The sequence below is a fragment of the Tursiops truncatus genome, chromosome 8, assembly GCF_011762595.2.
Source record: "Tursiops truncatus isolate mTurTru1 chromosome 8, mTurTru1.mat.Y, whole genome shotgun sequence".
Classification (NCBI taxonomy): domain Eukaryota; kingdom Metazoa; phylum Chordata; class Mammalia; order Artiodactyla; family Delphinidae; genus Tursiops; species Tursiops truncatus.
In genome coordinates this window covers 62,831,974-62,854,485 of record NC_047041.1, presented here as the reverse complement: position 1 = coordinate 62,854,485, position 22,512 = coordinate 62,831,974, and the positions used below count along the sequence as shown (strand labels likewise).

At 42.6% G+C, this 22,512-nt stretch overlaps 1 protein-coding gene across 1 annotated transcript in view; it reads right to left on the bottom strand.

The window, feature by feature from the left end:
- Window positions 1–21,883, bottom strand: part of SWAP70 (switching B cell complex subunit SWAP70) — a 79,120-nt gene extending 57,237 nt beyond the window's left edge. The window contains exon 1 of the mRNA XM_019948258.2: window positions 21,696–21,883. Within this exon, the coding sequence (XP_019803817.1) occupies window positions 21,696–21,794 (99 nt within the window). The 5' untranslated portion in view covers window positions 21,795–21,883. The remainder of the gene's footprint in view (window positions 1–21,695) is intronic.
- Window positions 21,884–22,512: the final 629 nt, after the last annotated feature.

The following is a 22,512-nucleotide window of genomic DNA, read 5'->3' as shown; positions in this document are numbered from 1 at the left end:
GTTCCTGTACAGTGGTTTGCCATTTACCCTTTTTAAATATTAGAATATTTTGCTACTTACTCGCTTAGTCTCAGTATCCTCACTGCAAAAGGAAGAGTTAGTGACTTGTCTCTAAAAATAATGTTTTTAAAAGCTCAATCCTTAACTATCAACCCAAACTCATTTCATGAACTCAACAGAAAGAACTATAATTTAGATCAGAAATTCGGCTTTTTTCATTGTTAGTAAGGCCTAGAACTGGGAAGTCTTCTTCAAACAAAATAACAAACTGAATAATAGATAACTGGAAAAGTTTCGTAACTAAAAGAAAAAAAAATGTGCCATCTTTTAAACTTTAAAAAAATTTTATCAGTAATTTTTTTAAAGCCTAGACAGTATCTCAAGTTTTTTTTTAAGTAAAAAGTAAAATGTATTTAAAAAAAAAAATTCTTGAAGGCCAGAATATAAACTAATAATAAGAAGTAAAATCTCCAGAAGCTTAAACAGCAGTTTATGCTTTTTAGAGTAGACTCACATCATCCATTAGTTGGTTTTAGTCTCACCCCTGGAAAGTAGATGGTATTGCTACTTTACAGATGGATGAAGAGGCTGAGTGAGAGATAAGGAGATGTCCCCCAGATGACAGAGTTTTATGTGCCGTGAAACTAGGTCTAGAACCCAAACCTTATACTTTGGTGCCCTTTCCCTGCCCGGCCACATTCCCTCTCCTCCTGGAAAAAAAGAGAGCCCTGCCTATACAAAAGTGACATGAATGCTGTGGCCATGCATGCATGTTATTGCTAAGGTGCAGTGATGGACTGGTGCCCACCCGGTCAGTTCTCCAGCACCCAGCAACATGGCTGGAGCTATTCAGTGGAGCCAACTTAAATCCAGTGGTGAAGAACACATCCGTCTAGAAATCTGGGACCACTCTCTCTCTGGAAGCCCTCATCTCTCAGCACCCGCCTTTGGGGGAAACTGTTCCAAGAGGTACTAGCCTCCTCTCCCCATGCAGAAGCTGGAAAACAGATGAGGACAAAAGCAATCAAGAGGAAATAGCACTACAAGTTCTTGATTTGTAAAAGCACTGCCCCTCAATCACTCTAATCAGTGTTTGCAAGTTTCTTGAGAAAGTTGAATTTATCCTGCTTCAAATGCCTGCTCCTCCAAAGGCCATTCTTTCAACGCCCACATAATTGCTAAGCAACTTTGCTCTCAGGCCCCGATTTGAAGAATAAACTATTGTTACTACAATAAAAGATCCACATCCATGCCAGACCCTCATCTCTCCAGTTCCTTCCTAGCTGTCTGCTAATGCCTCTGCAAGGCCTCCGCTGACGAGAGATGACTAATTAACTGCTCGTGTGGTCTGTTCCTTTGCAGCGGTTTGCCATTTACCCTTTTTAAGCATTTTGCTCCAACTATCCTGAAAAGACATCAGGGATGATGAATGACTAAACAGTATTTTAACACATGAGTGCCTAATGCTTACCCTCCTCCCTCCCAAAGATGGAGAGATTACAAAGGTTCTCTGAAATGAGCCCCCTAGTCACAGACTGTTTCCCTTTACAGGATGTGCGTAATGGGCAAAATTCAACACGGAAAAAAAGGGGGGTAGGGATCTCTATTCCGACAAGCTTATCTTAACCGACACAATTACAGAACTATAATTCATAATGGGCAAGCTTTTTTTTTAAATGTGAAAATTCCTGTCTGATTTATAAAATTTCAAGCTCAGGGCGAATTACCAGAAAACTCTTCCTAACAGAATGACCAACTTCCTACCAGAGCTATGCCCTGCCTTAAGAGCATTGTCTTAATAGAAGTCCCGCCCCTTACCACAAGGACTCATTTTCCCTTTCCCGACAATATCTTTTCATCCTGCTTGTCACTGCTTAAGGCCTGCTTGCTTTCTCTTAAATTATCTTTATCACACTCAGCCTCAGAAATCTCAGTCATCTCTGACTCAGTCCCTGAATGCCATCAATCACCATCCTAGACACTTTTACCAAATTAATCTTCAAGGGCTGCTGACCTCACATTATCACCTTGTCTGAAAGTCATCAAAAGCCTACAGAAGTAAAAACCAAAGAGGTATCTGAGCTCCGTATTTAAGTCACTTGGCAAGCCAGCCCCTCTTTACATTTGTAGCCTTATTTTTTCCCACCCCTCTGCACCAACTGTACAAATCTAGTCAAACAAGCTTACTCACAGCATCCCAAACAAACCCTGTATCACTCCCCTGCCCCATCCAGGCCTCTGCTCTAATCACCCCTACACCTCCATTTCTACCTAACATAACTGCCATCCCTTTCTGAAGCCTCCACCTCCCAAAATCAAGATGGCCTTCCTCACTCTGCATTTCCCAAGCACTCTGTATTTCTTATCTTACACTACCACACATGATTTTCTCTCTCCCATAAGACTAAATTTCTGAAAGGCCCATGTCTTACCTCCCCTTGCATCCCCACAGCACTTAACGTGCTACTCAGAATGAAGAAGGCTTTCAATAAATGCTGAACAAATTCATTCTAAAAATTCTCTTTTCACAGTAAAACCATAATACTTTAACAATGAAAATGCTCTTAGGAAATAGCCTACTGCTATCTCCTTATTTCATTGATAAAAAGACTGAGGCCTGGGCTCCCTGGTGGCGCAGTGGTTGAGAGTGCACCTGCCGATGCAGGGGACACGGGTTCGTGCCCCGGTTAGGGAAGATCCCACGTGCCGCGGAGAGGCTGGGCCCGTGAGCCATAGCCATTGAGCCTGCGCGTCCGGAGCCTGTGCTCCGCAACGGGAGAGGCCACAACAGTGAGAGGCCCACATACCTCAAAAAAAAAAAAAAAGACTGAGGCCTGAGACTTGCCTAAGTCACAAACTGATTAGAAACAAATCAGAAACAAGAACTCAGGTCTCCTAACTGCCTGTCCCACAATCATGCCCTGTACTGGAAACATTCTCTTTTGCCTAGTCACATCCTTCAAGACTGGGTTATTCTTCATAAACTCTAGGAAACCTTCACCGCCCCCTCTGTCCACTGAACTCCTATTCAGCACTTAATGTGAATTCTGTTTCACATACCAGTAATATCTCAAATACCTAACTGCAGCTCAGTAAGGGAGGAAACCCTGCCTAATGTTGTTCTTCCATATCCTTTACGGTGACTAGCAGAGGGTTAAGGGAGGACTCAGTGGCAGCATAACACTTATGGACACACATTAAGGAAGGATATCTAACTCAAAACCGTCTGTTGTGATGTGTCCACAGAACGTATACCATTGAACTACAGTATATGCCACTGGATTACATTCTACATAGACTACCTTTAATAAGTTATTTTGGATAATTCACTAACTTAGCCCTCTTCAGAAATCAGAAAGAAAATATTGGTAAATTTGACCACATAAAAATTCTTAAATTTCCCTTTAAAAAGAGACACCATAAACAAACAAAAAAGGCTAATAGCTCCAATATTCAAATTACTCCTAGAAATTATTAAGTAAAAGGTGAACACCTAATTTCAAAAATGGACCACAGACATGAATAGAAAATTCACCAAAGAAGCTAATGACTAATAAGTATAGGAAAAGATGCTTAACTTCGCTAGTGATCAACATAATGCAAACTAAAAGAGCTACTACTTTTTGCCTGAAAAACAACACCTGGTGTTTGAGCAGACACAGGGGAGTAAAAATTGCCAACACCCAACACTGGAGAAGGTATAGAGCAGGTTTTCTCTGTCACTGCTGACATTTTAGGCCAGATAATTCTTTGCTGGGGAGCAGGGGGAGGTGTCCTATGCATTGTAGGAAGTTTAGCAGCATCCCTGGCTGAAAACATCAAAACACCTCAAATATCTCTGAATAGTAAAGTAGTTAAACAAAGCATAACTCATCAACACAATGAAATAGCTCATAGTCATAAAGGATGATGGTGTCTGTATCTATGTGCACTGACATGGAAACATGACCCTAACACACTGTTTAAGAAAATAGGCTACAAAAGCATATGAAATAGGATCCTATTTATATAAAAGGATATATATGTATGAGTATATGCACACATGTGCATGCATGTGTATACATGTAGGAAGCAAGGGAGATAGAGGGAGAGAGAGGGAGGAAGGATGGTGAGCGAAAGATGTTAGAAAATCATTGCAAAGTTAACTGCATCTGCCTTTGGTGGTAGAATTTCGGGTGCTTTTACCTTTGTCTCTATACTTTATTTTTTTTTAAAGATTTGTTTAATATTTATTTATTTTATTTATTTTTGGCTTCATCGGGTCTTAGCTGTGGCACATGGGATCTTCATTGAGGCATGCGGGATCTTTTGTTGTGGTGCCCAGGCTTCTCTCTAGCTGTGGCGGTGGGTTTTCTCTTCTCTAGTTGTGGCGCGCAGGCTCCAAGGCACCTGGGCTCTGTAGTTTGCGGCAAGCAGGTTCTCTAGTTGAGGCACATGAGCTCAGCAGTTGTAGCACACAGGCTTAGTTGCCCCGTGGCATGTGGGATCATAGTTCCCTGACCAGGGATCAAACCCACGTCCCCTGCATTGTAAGGCAGATTCTTTACCACTGGACCACCAGGGAAGTTCCTGTCTCTATACTTTAAAGCAGGGGTCCCTAACCCCCAGGCCATGGACCAGTACCAGTCCGCAGCCTGTTAGAAACCAGGCTGCACAGCAGGAGGTAAGCAGCAGGGGAGCTAGCAAAGCTTCATCTGTTGCTCCCCATAGCTTCCCATCGCTCACATTACTGCCTGAACCATACCCCCTCAACGCCCCCATTCCGTGGAAAAATTGTCTTCCATGAAACCGGTCCCTGGTGTCAAAAAGGTTGGGGACCTCTGCCTTAAAGTATTGTTTGAATATACTATGTTCTACCTTTATAATCAGAAAAAGTGAAGCTTTTATATTTATGTAAAATTTTTAAATTAATTTTTAAAATTAATTTTATTAGTGCTCTCTATCTGGGGTTTCAGCTAGAGAGTACCAATAAAATTAAAAAATGTGAAGAGATCATCGTAGGACTATAAAGTTGATGAAATTAACTCACTTGAGTCATTCACAAAGAACTATGCTTTGCCATGCCTCTGGAAGAAGCCACACTATGGACAACAAAGTCTCCTGATCTGGGCAGCCTCCTTAGATTCCAGCCTCCCACTGGATCACAGCATAAACATATGTCTTTAAGAAGATAAGTCAGGGACTTCCTGGTGGTCCAGTGGGTAAGACCCCACACTCCCAATGCAGGGGACCCGGGTTCGATCCCTGGCCAGGGAACTAGATCCCACATGCATGCCACAACTAAGGAGCCTGCCTGCTTCAACTAAGACCCAGAGCAACCAAATAAATAAATAAATATTAAAAAGAAAAAGGATCCTGCATTCTACAACAAAGACCTAGAACAGCCTAAATAAATAAACATTTTTTTAAAAGGAAGATAAATCATGAGTAAGAAGATTTAACTCCAATAAGCTTCTGTTTCTATTTCTCCCACTACTCTGTAAGCTCCTTAAAGAGAAGATCTTTATTGTATCTATCCTGCAATATCAAAACCTAATAAAGGGCTTCCCTGGTGGCGCAGTGGTTGAGAGTCCGCCTGCTAATGCAGGGGACACGGGTTCGTGCCCTGGTCCGGGAGGATCCCACATGCCGCGGAGCGGCTGGTCCCATGAGCCATGGCCGCTGAGCCTGCGCGTCCGGAGCCTGTGCTCCGCAACGGGAGAGGCCACAGCAGTGAGAGGGCCGCATACCGGAAAAAAAAAAAAAAAAAAAACCTAATAAAGTGCCGAGGGGAGAGTGCCTGATGTCAACAAATGTTTACTAAATGAGTCCCATTTAAGAATTTTCTTTTTTTGGTTTTTTTGTTGTTTAGTTTCATTTAGTTTGCTTCTCTATCACCTTTATTTAGATGTGGGTCTTTTTTTTTTTTTTTTTTTTTGCGGTACGCGGGCCTCTCACTGTTGTGGCCTCTCCCATTGCGGAGCACAGGCTCCGGACGCGCAGGCTCAGCGGCCATGGCTCACGGGCCCAGCCACTCTGCGGCATGTGGGATCTTCCCAGACCGGGGCACGAACCCGCGTCCCCTGCATCGGCAGGCGGACTCTCAACCACTGCGCTACCAGGGAAGCCCTAGATGTGGGTCTTTTAATGTATTTCACTATACTACCAGTATATTCTTTCCAGGAAGAATTTTTGTTTAATTGGAATCTCTAATTCAGGTCATTTTTGAAGTAAAAAAACCTCCATTAGTTATTAGCACTACCAGAACTAGAAGGCATTACTCATCTGACCTGAGATCTAGTAAAGCAGTCCAGTTTCTAAAAATTCCACTAAAGATTTTTGAGGAAAGGACTCAAGAGGAATTAACAGTGTATGAGAGAGAAGTCTATAGCAGAAGACAGAGAAATTAGGTAGTTCAATTTAGTACACTCTTCTCCACTGAAGCCACAGTGTACACCCAAGGTGATGATAAAGATCACAAATCTGAGGCTTACCTCTCTGCTGCCCCATCCTCTGACCACTCTGTCCCCTTCTAGTCACTATAATATGGCTTCTTTCTATCCCTATCAATGTCATGAAATTGCTTTTTCAAAAAGATTCTGTGGTAGACACAGAGCTGCACCACTCAAAAAAGGAACTGCTGCCCTGCTACAAGGACTGTGGTTAGCTGAGAGCCTCTAGTTATTAGTACTTTCAGGGTCCACCTCAGCCAATGACTGAGCAAGCTGGTGACACCATTTCTCCCCAGGGTGGACATCCTCTAACAGGCCATCTTTGCTCCAGAGCTCCTGGTTTTGTTAAGTCTGTATCATGATTTGACAGCTCCTTTTCCCAATCCTGTTTCCTCTCTTTTTTCCCATAAGCGTTTCTTCCCAATAACCCTTTTGCACTCCCAACTCTGTCTCAGCATCTGTTTCCTGAAGAACCCAACCTGGGATAGATACCTTCTAAACAATTCACTCTCCCAAGTCTCTGGCACTGAGCAGTCTGGATCATCCTCTCAAGACTTTTTTTGGTCCCATGATATACTATTTTCTAAATTTCTCAAAGAACTTATTCTACCTTGGTCTACCTTTATGGGGTCACCTCCCTTACCCTTCATTCTCCCAATCTGGACATTTCCCAAAGCCCAATTTTGAGCCCCAAGTTCTTAAAAAAGTGCTTTAATTCTGAAAACATTAAGTCACCTGAATGACTCTCAGATCCCTTTCTGGTCTTGACCTATCAACTGAGCTCTGGTTTATATTACTAACATGAAAGATTTCTATGCTAAATTTGCCTCACATCCAAAAAATCCAAAGGAGAGTTCATTACCTTTCTCCCCAAAACAGGTTTCCCACCCCGATTCTAACTTTGGTACCACCATTCCCTTAACAACAAAACTATGGACTCGCCTACTCTTGTACTTTTTTAATTTATAGTTTGTCCTATTTCTGGATCCAATTCAGATGCCATTCCTCTCTCCACTGAGTGAGCTTCCCTGTTGGCTAACCAGAGAATGTGGGGCTGGGGAAACAAGGGCTCCCTGCCCCCAGCAGCAGCTCCCATTCTCCCTTCTGAGGCCCTAACAAAGACCACTCACCAGGATAAGACCGTGGTAAACATATCGAGCTGACAAAGTTCAATTAGAAGGCTAAGCCTTGAAGATCTTGTCTGCTATCCCACATTTCGCAAATGAGGAAAATGAAGCCCAGCAAGGAGAAGAAACCTTCCAGGGTCACACAAATAACAGAGCAGAGACAAGTCTCCTGACTCCCTAACCAGTGTTCTCTCTCCTGACACTTTTTGCTGTGCCTCCAAGGGATTTACTTTCCAAATCTTTCATCACAGTTGTTCTTATAGAGGAGCTTCACACATTTCTTAAGGTCAGTGACAACTGTTCCTCTAGAAGCATTCTCTGACCTAACTCCTCCAATTCTCACCACAGGTTAGGTAGGTTCCCTTCCTCTGTGTTTCCCAGCGCTGTGTACTTTATATCATATTTGAATTGTCGGTTTGCTGATCTATATCACTCACAAGACTTCAAGCTCCATGAGGGTAGGGAGCATATCGGTTTTGATTCCCACTGCCACCATCCCAGTCTAGCACGCGTCAACTTTCACAGAAGTCCACCACTTGGTCTCCCCATCTCCAGCCCCTCCCCTCATGTCAACACACCCACATTGTTAGAATAATCTCAAAACTCTACCTTTGTCATATATCTACCCAAAAAGTATTAATAACTTCCTCTCTTTACAGGATCAGTTCTAAACTACTCATTCTAACATAGTCCACAAATACATATTAATCATGTATTCTGTACAAGAACGAAACCATCTAAAATGTAACCCCATCTCCCTTTAAATCCTAATTTTCCACGATGCCTCAAATCAAACACTACTCCACCCAGAGTATTTCCTTACTGCTCACAAATACTCCAAGTTTTAGCTCCTGCTCTTATCCACAGTGCCACCATCATACCTGTCATCTTTCTGTGACTATACTGGACAAGATTTGCCCCATTCCCTCCAGAAGCAGCTGACATTCCATCGCCTCCATGAAACGTTTCTCGTCTACAACTGTCTGCATCTTTTTTTTTTTACAGATTTATTTTATTTATTTATTTTTTGGCTGAGTTGCGTCTTCGTTGCTGTGCATGGGCTTTCTCTAGGTGCTCAAGTGGGGGCTACTCTTCATTGTGGTGTGCGGGCTTCTCATTGTGGTGGCTTCTCTTGTTGCGGAGCACAGGCTCTAGGCGCGCGGGCTTCAGTAGTTGTGGCACGTGGGCTCAGTAGTTGTGGCACACGGGCTTAGTTGCTCCATGGGGGATCTTCCCGGACCAGGGCTCGAACCCATGTCCCTTGCGTTGGCAGGCAGATTCTTAACCACTGTGCCACCAGGGAAGCCCCTAAAACTGTCTGCATCTTTTTCTCTATTTCCTTTAAACTTCTACAGCAGCTCCATCTGACAGAAATACGCAAACTACATATGGAATTAAAAATTTTTAATAGCCACATTTTTAAAACATAAAAAGAAACAGGGAGGGCTTCCCTGGTGGCGCAGTGTTTGAGAGTCCGCCTGCCGATGCAGGGGACACAGGTTCGTGCCCTGGTCCGGGAAGATCCCACATGCCGTGGAGCGGCTGGGCCCGTAAACCATGGCCGCTGAGTCTGCGCGTCCAGAGCCTGTGCTCCGCAACGGGAGAGGCCACAACAGTGAGAGGCCTGCATACAGAAAAAAAAAAAAAAAAAATGAAACAGGTAAAATTAATTTTACTAATGTATCCAAAATATGATAACTACAACATGTAATCAATATTTTTAAAAGAGATATCTTGTTATTTTCTTGTACTAAGTCTCTGAAATCCTGTGTATATTTTATATTTACAGCACATCTCAATTCAGACTACCTACTTTTTCATTTTTTTTTTTTTAAATATTTATTTATTTGGTTGCTCCAGGTCTTAGTTGCAGCAGGCGGGCGTTGCGGCATGCGAACTCTTAGTTGCAGCATGCATGTGGGATCTAGTTTCCTGACCAGGGATGGAACCCAAGCCCCCTGCATTGGGAGCACAAAGTCTTATCCACTGCGCCACCAGGGAAGTCCCATGGACTAGCTACTTTTCAATGCTCAATAGCCAGATGTGGTTAATGGCTAATGTACTGGACAGCATGGCCTACAGCCCTCATTTTCCACACTTTCTAGAACTTGCTTATACTTTATCTTGTTGTAGTCATTTCATGTATTATCTTCTTTACTAAACTGCACACTCCTCAAGGTAAGGGACAATGCTGTATATTTTTCACTTCCCCAGAGTCCCTAGCAAAAGGTATAGATTAAAACCTTCAAATTTGTATACTGTTTTGTAGATCAATTTTCTTCAACATCAGTGTTTGGTAAGAAACAGTTGGCTGGTAAATGTTCTGTTGTAACACATAGAGGTTGTGAGCTCCATCTATTCAAGCAAGTATATTGTTAAAATGTCTTATAATTCCCATTTAACAGAGAGTACTAAATACAACAAGCAAAGCAAATTCCCCAAAGTCACCCCGGTGAAGAACTTCAGAATTCCAACCTAGTTCGATCTAACAGCCTGGTGTCCCATTATCTAACAGCATTTTCTCAAATCGTCACTGAGAGTTAAGTCAGCTGCCTACCAGCTCCTGCTCTCAACTCCAAGGTAACAGCATCTGCCTGAGACATACAACACCCTATGAACAAAAAGCACTGATGAGGGATGGACTGGGAGCTTGTGGTTGGTAGATGCAAACTATTACATTTAGAATGAATAAACAAGGTCCTAATGTATACCACATGTATAGCAATATCCTGTGATAAACCATAATGGAAAAGAATATAAAAAAAGAATATATGTATGTGTATAACTGAGTCACTTTGCTGTAGAGCAGAGATTGGCAAAACACTGTAAATCAACTATACTTCAATTAAAAAAAGAACTGATGGAGATGTGCTGCCTGGTAATGCAGGTGCTCCATCCTCCCAGAGGTGCCTACCCAGTGAAATATAATACCTTCGACATTGTCCATCTGACAGAACAACTTTTATCCTAACTGCTGTCACTTCTGGTTGGTAAGCCATTGTGGCTGTAAAGCTAAATATTCCTAAGGAAGCGAAGGGTAAAGAAGGCATAGAAGAACCTTGAGATGAAAAAAACTAATTTTTCTGACATTGTAGAAATCTCTTCCTAACTGTAAGATCTCCTTATATGAAATTTGACTATATGCAGATTTACTCCCAAATACCTTTCTACAATTAAAAATTAATTTCTGAAAACTGCAGTTTCAAGTAGACACAGATTTTGGGTTAAAAAAAAAAGGAATCTGAAGGTAGAATGAGAAGAAGGAAATAAAGCAGAAGAGGAGAAAAATAGATTTATGAAATGAAGCCTTGGGAAACACAAAGGAAGCTGAGGCAAAGACTAACTTAGACTTATGTTGCAGGATTCGGATTCCAATGTGTTAATAATCATTGAGGGGATTACAATAACCCTCCTGGGGGGTGGGGCGGTGGGGGGGTCGGGGAATGAGAGGGCAAACTGAATAAGTGAGAAAAGGTTATTCAAAGCCTCTTCCGTCTCTAGCTTCCAGTTACTATGTACCTCTGGGACTGCAGTAAGACCCCAAAGGAAATACAAAATGGGGACCAGGAAGGTTAAGAGCCTCTGAGTCATAAGATTAGAAATGCACTGGCTATTAAGATGGAAGGCCACACACACAAAAGTGCCTCGTGGATTGCGTATTATCCTCAATAAAGCAAAAGTTTACATATGTTTCAAAAAAACAAAAACTTCCAGTCTATCTTACTGAAAAGTTTCTAGCAAGTAAGAAACGGAAAAAGGAAATAATCCAGAATCCATTATTACCATTTTAAGATGTTTGAATGTCTCTTACATGCTCTTTATTTGGAGAGCTGTCTTTACTGTTTCATTTTGGTGAGATGCAAAAAATATTTACAAAGACTTTCACAGGCTCGCTCCTAAGTCATGCTCTGGTTCTCTAAATGGGTTTTTTTTTTTAAATTAGATTTTTAGAACAGAAACAACTTTAACCACAGGGGTTAACAGAAACATAACACTAAAGATTAGGGAAGGAATACTATACATGCCAAATTCACAAGAATTAACCAAATCTTTTACATTGTGTTTCACACAATAAAAGCCCTTTACTGTAACTTGCTTCCTTTATATTTTCAACAGACCACTGGCCTGGCTCAATTACTTTTGTAACTAGCAAGATTAAAAATTTTTGAAGCTAAATGCCTACATGGGAACAGAACACATGACATTATTCACAAGATACGAAAATCAACCGCAGGGCAAAAATTAAAGAACATTTAGTTGAAAATCTATCATTGAGAAATGAATAAAGATTCAAACTACTCATGTTGTTCCTCAATTTTTTTTCATTTACATCCTCACTAGTTGTGAGCTCTTTTACTTCAAAAGGGCACAATTTAAAACAAAACAAAACCCTGCGTTTCTAAAAACAACAGGATAAGAGGGCAGAGCCAATAATCTTATTCAAGACATTTCCAGCACTGACATGTAATTCACACTGCAACCATAATTGTAAAGTAAAATTATAACAGACGTTGGAAAACTATCACTAGATTTTGCTATATTTAAGAAGACAACACTAACTATAACAGTACTAATTTTAAGGTACTTTTTTATTGAAGTATAGTTGATTTACAATGATCTGTTAGTTTCAGGTGTACAACAAAGTAATTCAGTTATATATATACAGATATATATTCTTTTTCAGGTTCTTTTCCCTTATAAGTTATTACAAAATATTGAATATACTATACATATTATGTATAGTAGTGTGCATATGTTAATCCCAACCTCCTAATTTATCCTTCCCTCCTCCTTTCCCTTTCGGTAGCCACAAGTTTGTTTTCTATGTCTGTGGGTCTGTTTCTGTTTTGTAAATAAGTTCATTTGTTTTTTTTTTAAGATTCCACATATAAGTGATATACGATATTTGTCTTTCTCTGTCTGGCTTACTTCATTTAGTATGATAATCTCTAGGTCCATCCATGTTGATGCAAATGGCACTATTTCATTCTTTTTTATGGCTGAGTAATATTCCATTGTGTGTGTGTGTGTGTGTGTGTGTGTGTGTGTGTGTGTGTGTGTATACTACATCTTCTTTATTCATTCATCAATCAATAGGCATTGTAAACAGTGCTGCAACGAACACTGGGATGCATGTACCTCTTTGAATTACAGTTTTCTCCAGATATGTGCCCAGGAGTGAGATTGCTGGATCATATGGCAATTTTATTTTAAGGAACCTCCATACTGTTCTCCAAGTGGCTGCACCAACTTACATTCCCATCAACAGTGTAGGAGAGTTCAATTTTAAGGTACATTTTGATTTCTGGAAGGAATACAAAAAAAACTAGTAACAATGGTTACCTCGGGGGCAGGTAACTAGTGTGGGCCAGGGGTTGGAGGAAACTTACTTTTCACTTTTGTAAATGCCCTTTAGTACATTATGAATTTTATACCATATGTATATATGAACTATTCAAAAAGTTTCTTTTTGATGTACACTTGTTTAAATGATAGGCTTCATCTCTTCAACTTCTTGGAATTGCATGTATTTCTAAGTAACACTGGAGATTTAGTATCTTTCTGCAAGACCATCAGAATTCTAAATAATCTGAAGATAATTTATAAACACCAATGGAGAAGAAGATAATTGTTGCTTCTCCTTCAAACAATATGTCCAATACCTATTTCCCTTATGACTTTTGTAAACTTACATACCTAAAAGTAACAATGTCTGTTTCAGATGGCATATTAATAAAGTTTACTAAAATATGGAATCCACACACAAATGTCCCTCATTAAAAAAAAAAAAAGACAAAAGAAGGGCACAAACATCAAAACCAAGGGAAAAATAGGTGAAAAAAAGTTCAATAATGTTTACTCAGCCACCTACATGTATGTAGCACCTTCCTACAGATATAAAGAAAAGCTTCCATCAAAATCTCTCCCAGTAGTTTTTAACTGAATTCAAGATGAACATAGACTTAAACTACAGTTTTTTCTAAGGAAGGGCTATTAATGAATACAAGTATAAAAGCAAGTAAAGAATGTGTTTCTGAAGATTTCTCTCCCACCATAAGCCTATTGCTATCTACTTCAGCAGCTGAAAAGTAGATCTCCACACAATTAGAACAAGCTTAACTTAAAACAATAACTTAGGGCTTCCCTGGTGACGCAGTGGTTGAGAGTCCGCCTGCCGATGCAGGGGACACGGGTTCGTGCCCCGGTCCGGGAAGATCCCACATGCTGCAGAGCGGCTGGGCCCATGAGCCACGGCCGCTGAGACTGCACGTCCGGAGCCTGTACTCTGCAACGGGAGAGTGAGAGGCCCGCGTACCGCAAAAAAAAAAAAAAAACAAGAAGAAACAATAACTTAGTTTAGTATCCCTCTGTGTTCCAGCCTGAAAAATAGTGACAGCAAATCAATGACAGTTAAAAAAATGAGTTGCGGGCTTCCCTGGTGGCACAGTGGTTAAGAATCCTCCTGCCAATTCAGGGGACACGGGTTCGAGCCCTGGCCCGGGAAGATCCCACATGCCACGGAGCAACTAAGCCCGTGTGCCACAACTACTGAGCCTGTGCTCTAGAACCCACATGCCACAACTACTGAAGCCCACATGCCTAGAGCCCGTGCTCCACAATAATAGAGGCCGCCACAATGAGAAGCCCACGCACCTCAACAAAGAGTAACCCCAGCTCGCCGCAACCAGAGAAAAGCCCACGTGCAGCAATGAAGACCCAACACAGCCAAAAATAAAAATAAATAAATTCATTTAAAAAAAAATGAGTTGCCTTCTAAAAATCCAATTACAGATTAAGCTAATATAGCTGATGACTGCTATGGGGGTGCACAGGCTGACTGTGCGGATGGAGACCTATACAGCTACAACTCAGGTAGGGAGCCAGAAATGCCACAACTGGAGCCAAAGAGACAGAGGTCCCCTGGAGAGGGTGCACAAATTGCCAGGAGGAAGCTCAAGGAAATCACAGGGAACGTGGAAGAAAGAATCAAGATAAGGAAAGTGAGGCAGAGTTGGTTCCCTATTTGTTGGAGGGCATGGAGGTGATAAGGGGTGTTCTTTAATGAAGATCAAGATATTGACCTGCAATGACCTCATGCCCAGCTGTTTTAACTAGAAACGCCACTGTGGCTAGAGCAGGGGTCCCCAACCCCCAGGCCGCAGACCAGTACCGGTCCGCAGCCTGTTAGGAACTGGCCGCACAGCAGGAAGTGAGTGGCACGCAAGCAAAGCTTCATCTGCCATTCCCATCGCTCCCCACTGTTCACATTACCACCTGAACCATCCCCCGCCGCCGCCCTGTGGAAATACTGTCTTCCACAAAACCAGTCCCTACTGCCAAAAAGGTTGAGGACTGCTGGACTAGAGGACAGCCCAACATCTGCTTCTATAGTAGCTTATGTAAGTCACAAGTAGTTTTTAAATTCTGTGTTCTGTATTTTTATCTTATTGCTAAGTTTAATGAAAATCTATGTTGGCCTCAACAAATATCTTTTATTTTTAATAAATTTTTTTGTCTGCGTTGGGTCTTCATTGCTGCACACGGGCTTTCTCTAGTTGCGGCAAGCGGGGGCTACTCTTTGTTGCAGTGTGCAGGCTTCTCACTGCAGTGACTTCTCTTGTTGCAGAGCATGGGCTCTAGGTGTACGGGCTTCAGTATTTGTGGCACGCGGGCTCAGTAGTTGTGGCTCACGGGCTCTAGAGCGCAGGCTCAGAAGTTGTGGCTCTCGGGCTTAGTTGCTCCGTGGCATGCGGGATCTTCCCAGGGATCGAATCCGTGTCCCCTGCATTGGCAGGCGGATTCTTAACCGCTACGCCACCAGGGAAGTCCCAACAAATATCTTTCTTATGTTAATTTTTTCTTTGTATTTTAAGTTTCAAAAATTATACAGATGGTAATTTTTGTTTTACTCAAAAATATGCTATTACTCTTCAATAAGTGGTCCTGGGAAAACTGGACAGCTACATGTAAAAGAATGAAATTAGAACACTCCCTAACACCATACACAAAAATAAACTCAAAATGATTAAAGACCTAAATGTAAGGCCAGATACTATAAAACTCTCAGAGGAAAACATAGGCAGAACACTCTATGACATAAATCACAGCAAGATCCTTTTTGACCCACCTCCTAGAGAAATGGAAATAAAAACAAAAATAAACAAATGGGACCTAATGAAACTTAAAAGCTTTTGCAAAGTAAAGGAAACCATAAACAAGACGAAAAGACAACCCTCAGAATGGGAGAAAATATTTGTAAATGAAGCAACTGATGAAGGCTTAATCTCCTTTAATATGAGCTGCTCAATATCAAAAAAACAAACAACCCAATCCAAAAATGGGTGGAAGACCTAAACAGACATTTCTCCAAAGAAGAATACAGATTGCCAACAAAAACATGAAAGGATGCTCAACATCGCTAATCACTAGAGAAATGCAAATCAAAACTACAATGAGGGGCTTCCCTGGTGGCGCAGTGGTTGAGAGTCCGCCTGCCGATGCAGGGGACATGGGTTCGTGCCCCGGTCCGGGAAAATCCCACATGCCGCGGAGCGGCTGGGCCCGTGAGCCATGGCCGCTGAGCCTGTGCTCCGCAATGGGAGAGGCCACAACAGTGAGAGGCCCGTGTACAGAAAAAAAAAAAAAAAAAAAAACTGCAATGAGGTATCACCTCATACCAGTCAGAATGGCCATCATCAAAAAATCTACAAACAATAAATGGTGGAGAGGGTGTGGAGAAAAGGAAATCCTCTTGCACTGTTGGTGGGAATGTAAATTGATACAGCCACTATGGAGAACAGTATGGAGGTTCCTTAAACTAAAAATAGAACTACCATATGACCCAGCAATCCCACTACTGGGGATATACCCTGAGAAAACCATAATTCAAAAAGAGTCATGTACCACAGTGTTCACTGCAGCTCTATTTACAATAGCCAGGTCATGGAAGCAACCTAAGTGTCCATTGACAGATGAATGGATAAAGAAGATGTGGCGCATATATACAATGGAATATTACTCAGCCATAAAAAGGAACGATATTGAGTTATTTGTAGTGAGGTGGATGGACCTAGAGACTGTCATACAGAGTGAAGTAAGTCAGAAAGAGAAAAACAAATACCTTAGGCTAACACATATATATGGAATCTAAAAAAAAAAAATGGTTCTGAAGAACCTAGGGGCAGGACAGGAATAAAGACGCAGACGTAGAGAATGGACTTGAGGACACGGGGAGGGGGAAGGGTAAGCTGGGACGAAGTGAGAGAGCGGCATAGACATATATACACTACCAAATGTAAAACAGATAGCTAGTAGGAAGCAGCCGCATAGCACAGAGAGATCAGCTTGGTGCTTTGTGACCACCTAGAGGGGTGGGATAGGGAGGGTGGGAGGGAGATGCAAGAGGGAGGAGATATGGGGATATATGTATATGTATAGCTGATTCACTTTGTTATACAGCAGAAACTAACACACCATTGTAAAGCAATTATACTCCAATAAAGATGTTTAAAAAATGCTATTAGTTAATAATAAAATTTAGGTATAAAAAATAAGCTTTTTGACTTGTGGTTGCCAAGCGGAAGGCGAGGTGAGAGAGGGATGGATTGGGAGTTTGGGATTGGCAGATGCAAACTATTATATATAGAATGGATAAACAACGAGGTCCTACTGTACAGCACAGGGAACTATATTTAATATCCTGTGATAAACCATAATAGAAAATATGAAAAAGAATGTATATATGTATAACAATCACTTTGCTATACAGCAGAAATTAACACAACACTCTAAATCAACTATACTTCAATAAAGTAAATTTTTAAAATTAAAAAAAAATTTTTTTAAATAAGCTTTGTGGGGACTTCCCTGGTGGCACAATGGTTAAGAATCCGCCTGCCAATGCAGGAGACACGGGTTCGAGCCCTGGTCCGGGAAGATCCTACATGCCCTGGAACAACTAAGCCCAGGCGCCAAAACTACTGAGCCTGCGCTCTAGAGCCCGCAAACCACAACTGCTGAAGCCCGTGCACCTAGAGCCCGTGCTCCGCAACGAGAGAAGCCACTGCAATGAGAAGCCCTCGCACTGCAAGGAAAACCCAACACAGCCAAAAGAAAAACAGTAAGATTTTTGTACTAAACTGGGGGACCTCAAGGAAAATATTTACTAATTATAGCAGTGACCCAAACACATTTATCTAAATGAGTACTGTACTGCAAAGAAATCTCCTTAAAAGTCAAAAATAAATTTATTCCCAAGATGATGCCAATACTCCAAACTTTTCACAACTTCTCTTCACAAAAGAAGAAATAATGTAGTTTATGAGCTACGGCAGGGAAGAATCAATATCATTACTTTACAATCTCCAAAATATATGTACATAATAATAATAAATTAACTCTCAAAGATAACAGACAATGTTTTCCTTGAAAATCTCTTCTTCCTCAGCACCAGTGTTGCCCCAAAGTGGTTCTTATATCCCATTTCTGGTCCCCCGGCTTCCATTCTTCCTCTCACCACCTACTGTAGCCATTCCCCAAGGCCACTGTTGAACCTCTTCTCTCCTTTTTCCAAGCTTCAACTACCAAGATCCTGTACCAACAGCCCCACACTTACCCAAGGACATCATCTCCAGGTAAATATCCATCCATCAAAAACTCTTTCTTGGGCTTCCCTGGTGGCACAGTGGTTGAGGGTCTGCCTGCTGATGCAGGGGACGCGGGTTCGTACCCTGGTCCGGGAAGATTCCACATGCCGCAGAGCGGCTGGGCCCGTGACCCATGGCCGCTGAGCCTGCGCGTCCAGAGCCTGTGCTCCGCAACGGGAGAGGCCACAACAGTGAGAGGCCCGCATACCGCAAAAAAGAAAAAAAAAAAAAAACTCTTTCTTATACATACACACAAACACACTCATATCCTACACTCCAATCAAAATCAGTTACACAGAAGTCCCTATAAATGCCTGATTAATTCCTGTGGCCTGCAGTAGTTCACAGGGATCCCTTAGCGCTAAACGCAGTCAATAAATACCCATTGAAAGAAAGAATGAATGAATGAATGAATGAATAGGATGGGCTTAATCCTCCTCCCATTTCCACATAATCACATTCTAGCTTTCTTCAGAGGCAATTTCAAAGCTTTTTCATGAAGTAATTCCACCAGTAAAAAGTACTGGTCTTGGGCTTCCCTGGTGGCGCAGTGGTTGAGAGTCCGCCTGCTGACGCAGGGGACACGGGTTCCTGCCCCGGTCCGGGAAGATCCCACATGCCGCGGAGCGGCTGGGCCCGCGAGCCATGGCCGCTGAGCCTGTGCGTCGGAGCCTGTGCTCCACGACGGGAGAGGCCACAACAGTGAGAGGCCCGCGTACCGCAAAAAAAAAAAAAAAAAAAAAAAAAAGTACTGGTCTCTTCCTCTAAAACCTCATGGGCTCTTATCTTCTATCACATTCATCATGGGCTCTTATCTTCTATCACATTCAACATCTTCCTCTCCATAGTATTCCTGTAGTTCTTATCTCTACCACCAGATCTTACATTTTTTTAAGGATAGGGTAATTGTCTAAGTAATATAATCTATATATATACACAGAAAGGCAGAGAGAGACTTCTCTAACGGTTGCCTATTCTTTTAGTTTGCCTACCAACATTTAAACTCTTTGAACGCAAAAATTCATATGTTTCTTTTTCCCCCACCTTCACTATCATATCACCCTTAGAATTAGGCACAGTATCTAACACATGAAGTGTCACCACTCACATCAAAAACTGTGAAGGTAATTCCAAAAGACAAGTGTCCAAAGTATTTTAAAATGCCCATACAGTTTTCCAAAGCAATAAATTTTAACCTCATTTTGGGTATGTAATTTTTAGTCTGCTATTTAATAAATCAATTGTATGATATTTTCTCCAAGGAGATATTAACTCTTAAGAGCCTAAAAATACTGATCTTTTTATAAAATTAGCATGGTAATTTACACAAAGTATATGCAAAAGGTTATTTATGAACAAATGAATGAATGAGCAAATTAAGGCAAAAACTCTATTCCTAGCCAATGGATCAATGAACGTCGAACTTCAGAGTCAAAACTCCAAAAAGGAGAGAACTAAACAGAAACTTTTTAATATTTCCAATTCCAGAAACACTGGCAAGATGAACAGAACTGAATCAATCCCGAAATCTCTCAGTTAAGCAGACAAAGAGACAAAATACAACGACACATTTGCATTATCAACATCCTGTGGGTCAAAGCTATGCACTAGGATTTAATACTTCCTGCCAAGCCCACAGTCAAGAATCCTCTGGACACTTTTTCCATAAGTAGTCACAAAGACAATTTTGAATGGTGTACAACAAAAGTAATAGAAAATATTTCGTTAATGCCATCAATTGGAAGAGAAAAAAATGAAAAAATAGTGAAAACAAACAGAAACCAAATAGTCAAATGGTAACCCTAAATCGAACATCATAATTAAATGTAATTGGTCTAAACACACCAATTAAAAGATTGTTGGAATGGATTAAAAAAAAAAAACAAGACCCAACTACACGCCATCTACAAGAAACTCACTTTAAACATAGTGGTATAGGTAAATTAAAAGTAAAAACAGTGAAGAGTAAAATGCAACTCTATTCATAATCACCAAAAAATGGAAATAACACAAATGTTCTTCAAAGGTGAATGGATTAACTATGGTACAACCATACAATGGAATATTGCTTAGCAATAAAACGAATTATTGATACACAACAACATAGGTGAATCTCTAAGGCATTATGCTGAGCAAAAGAAGTCACTGTCAAAAGGTTACATACTGTATGACTCCATTTTTATGACACTGTAGAAGAGACAAAACTATAGCAATTAAGAACAGATCATTGATTGCCAGCAGTTGAGGAAGAGGGGGGCAGCATGAGGGAACTTTTGGGGATGATGGAACCCTGATTTTGGTAGTCGTTATACAAATCTATATATGTTAAAACTCAGAACCATCCACCAAAATAGTCAATTTTACTCTATGTAAATTTTAAAAATAAAGTCAAATAAAGATTAAATGGATGATCTCTATGAAACCTTCCAGACTATGTTTTTATGAATGAGAAAAAAAAGAGAAGGGTAAAAGGAAAACAGGCAGAATGCTAAGTCCTACTGGCATAAAAGCCACTAGTCATGAGAACCTCCTGATTACTGCACAAAATATACAAAGCAAACTCAATCTTCAGAAATTCACTCCCAGAAGAGGCTAAGAAAACCAGACATTCAGATCCAAAATGTGTATATTTTTAAATGTCTATGAATGGCTCTTCTTGTCTGTTTCCATATTTTACACTTTCAAGAAGCTGCCAATTTCTCCTGGCTAAATGCCACTTACCCTGCTTGGGGTTACTCAATTTACAAGCGTTCCTTTATTTATACCTTATACGCTCATTTAATGATGGGGTCTTTGGCAGTCACAATAAAGACTCTGCAAAAGCACTTGCTTTTGCAAAGTGCCAGATCAGAGCTTTTCACCCGGAAACTAAGGTCCCTGCGGCACACGGCACACCCTCGATTCGTTCCAGACCTGAGGACGCTAGGTCTTCCTCCCTAGTCGGAAAGCGCCCCAAAATTGGAGGTCGCTGCGGGCCAGGCTCTGGGGCACTTCTCTCTTCTCGGAACTGCCTGGTAGCCTGGAGGGCATTTGGCCGTTTTGAGAACTGCCCCGGTGCGGAGCGTGCCCCTTAGAGGGCTCTGACCAGTCACCTTGGGCAAGTCCCTTCCTCTCCCAGAGCAGGGAGGAAACTCTGGATAGGTTTCCTAAGGGAGCTTCCCACCGCCCTCTCCGAGTCAAACTTTCTGGGCCTCCCGCGCCAACAGGAAGACCGGCTCGCCCCTCAGAGCCCCCCACCCGCGCCGTCCCTTGCTCACCAGGAGCCCTGAGGGAACTAACGCACCGGTCCGAGCGCGAGGCCCGAAAGCAAGAGGGAGGCGAAAAATGCCAAATCCCGGTCTCGGCTCCCTCCACCCCGAGCAGGCCGCTCGGCCGCATTCCGGTCCGCCATCCCCTCTGGTCACCGCCCGCCTGCCCGCTTCCACCCGGTGGTAGTAGATCACGCGCCGGGTAGGGGCGAGTGCGGGCCCGCGGTAGGCGGGTGCGCCCACCTTGAGCTGGGACTTCGAGACCTTGCCGCTGTGGTCCAGGTCGAGCGCGGTGAAAGCATGCCAGATGGCCTTGAGCAGCTCGTCCTTCAAGCCCCCCATGGCCGCGGCCCTGCTACCCCGGCTGCCGCGACTGTCCCGCCAGCCACTCGACGCGTCTGACGCCCCTTGGCCTCTGCCGCCACCGCCCGCCGCGCTGTCACCTGACAGCGGCAGACCCCGCCCCCGCCAGGCCCCGCCCACTCGGCGCCCGCGGGGAACCGCGCTGTGCAGCTGGAGCTCTGGGTCCGGTGGTCTGCCTCTCCCTGCCGGTAGGAACGCCCGGCCTTCTTTCCCGGCTAGAACGGCAAGCGCCACCACGCATCCCCCTAGTGCTCCCAAGACCAGCTCGGGCCATTTTCGATGCTCGCATGCCCCCCAAACAAGAGCCCCTATCCCGAGAAAAAATATGAGAGTCCAGCGTCCCACAGTGAAAAATGGAGCCCTGCTCCTGACCCGGGGACGGGGTCACTGTCTGAGGAGGCCAGACAAGATCCCCAAAAGTCCCCGGTCAGGGGCTCAAATGCTGGCACAGTACCTAGTGGGAGAGGAGGGGAAGGGGAAGCAGGGAAGGGCCTTGAGGGAAGTTGGTTCATGCATTTCGCAAACGACTCTTGATGCCTACTGTGTAGTGGTCTCCAGGGGCAAAGAGTTGAGGTTTAAGGTGGGTTTAGAAATCAGAGGGTCAGACAACCTTTTCTAACTCTCAGCTGTTGAGGGACAGTTCACAATTTAGGAAGGGTTTGATGTGGGTAATGCTGCTGTTTCCTGATGTTTCTGT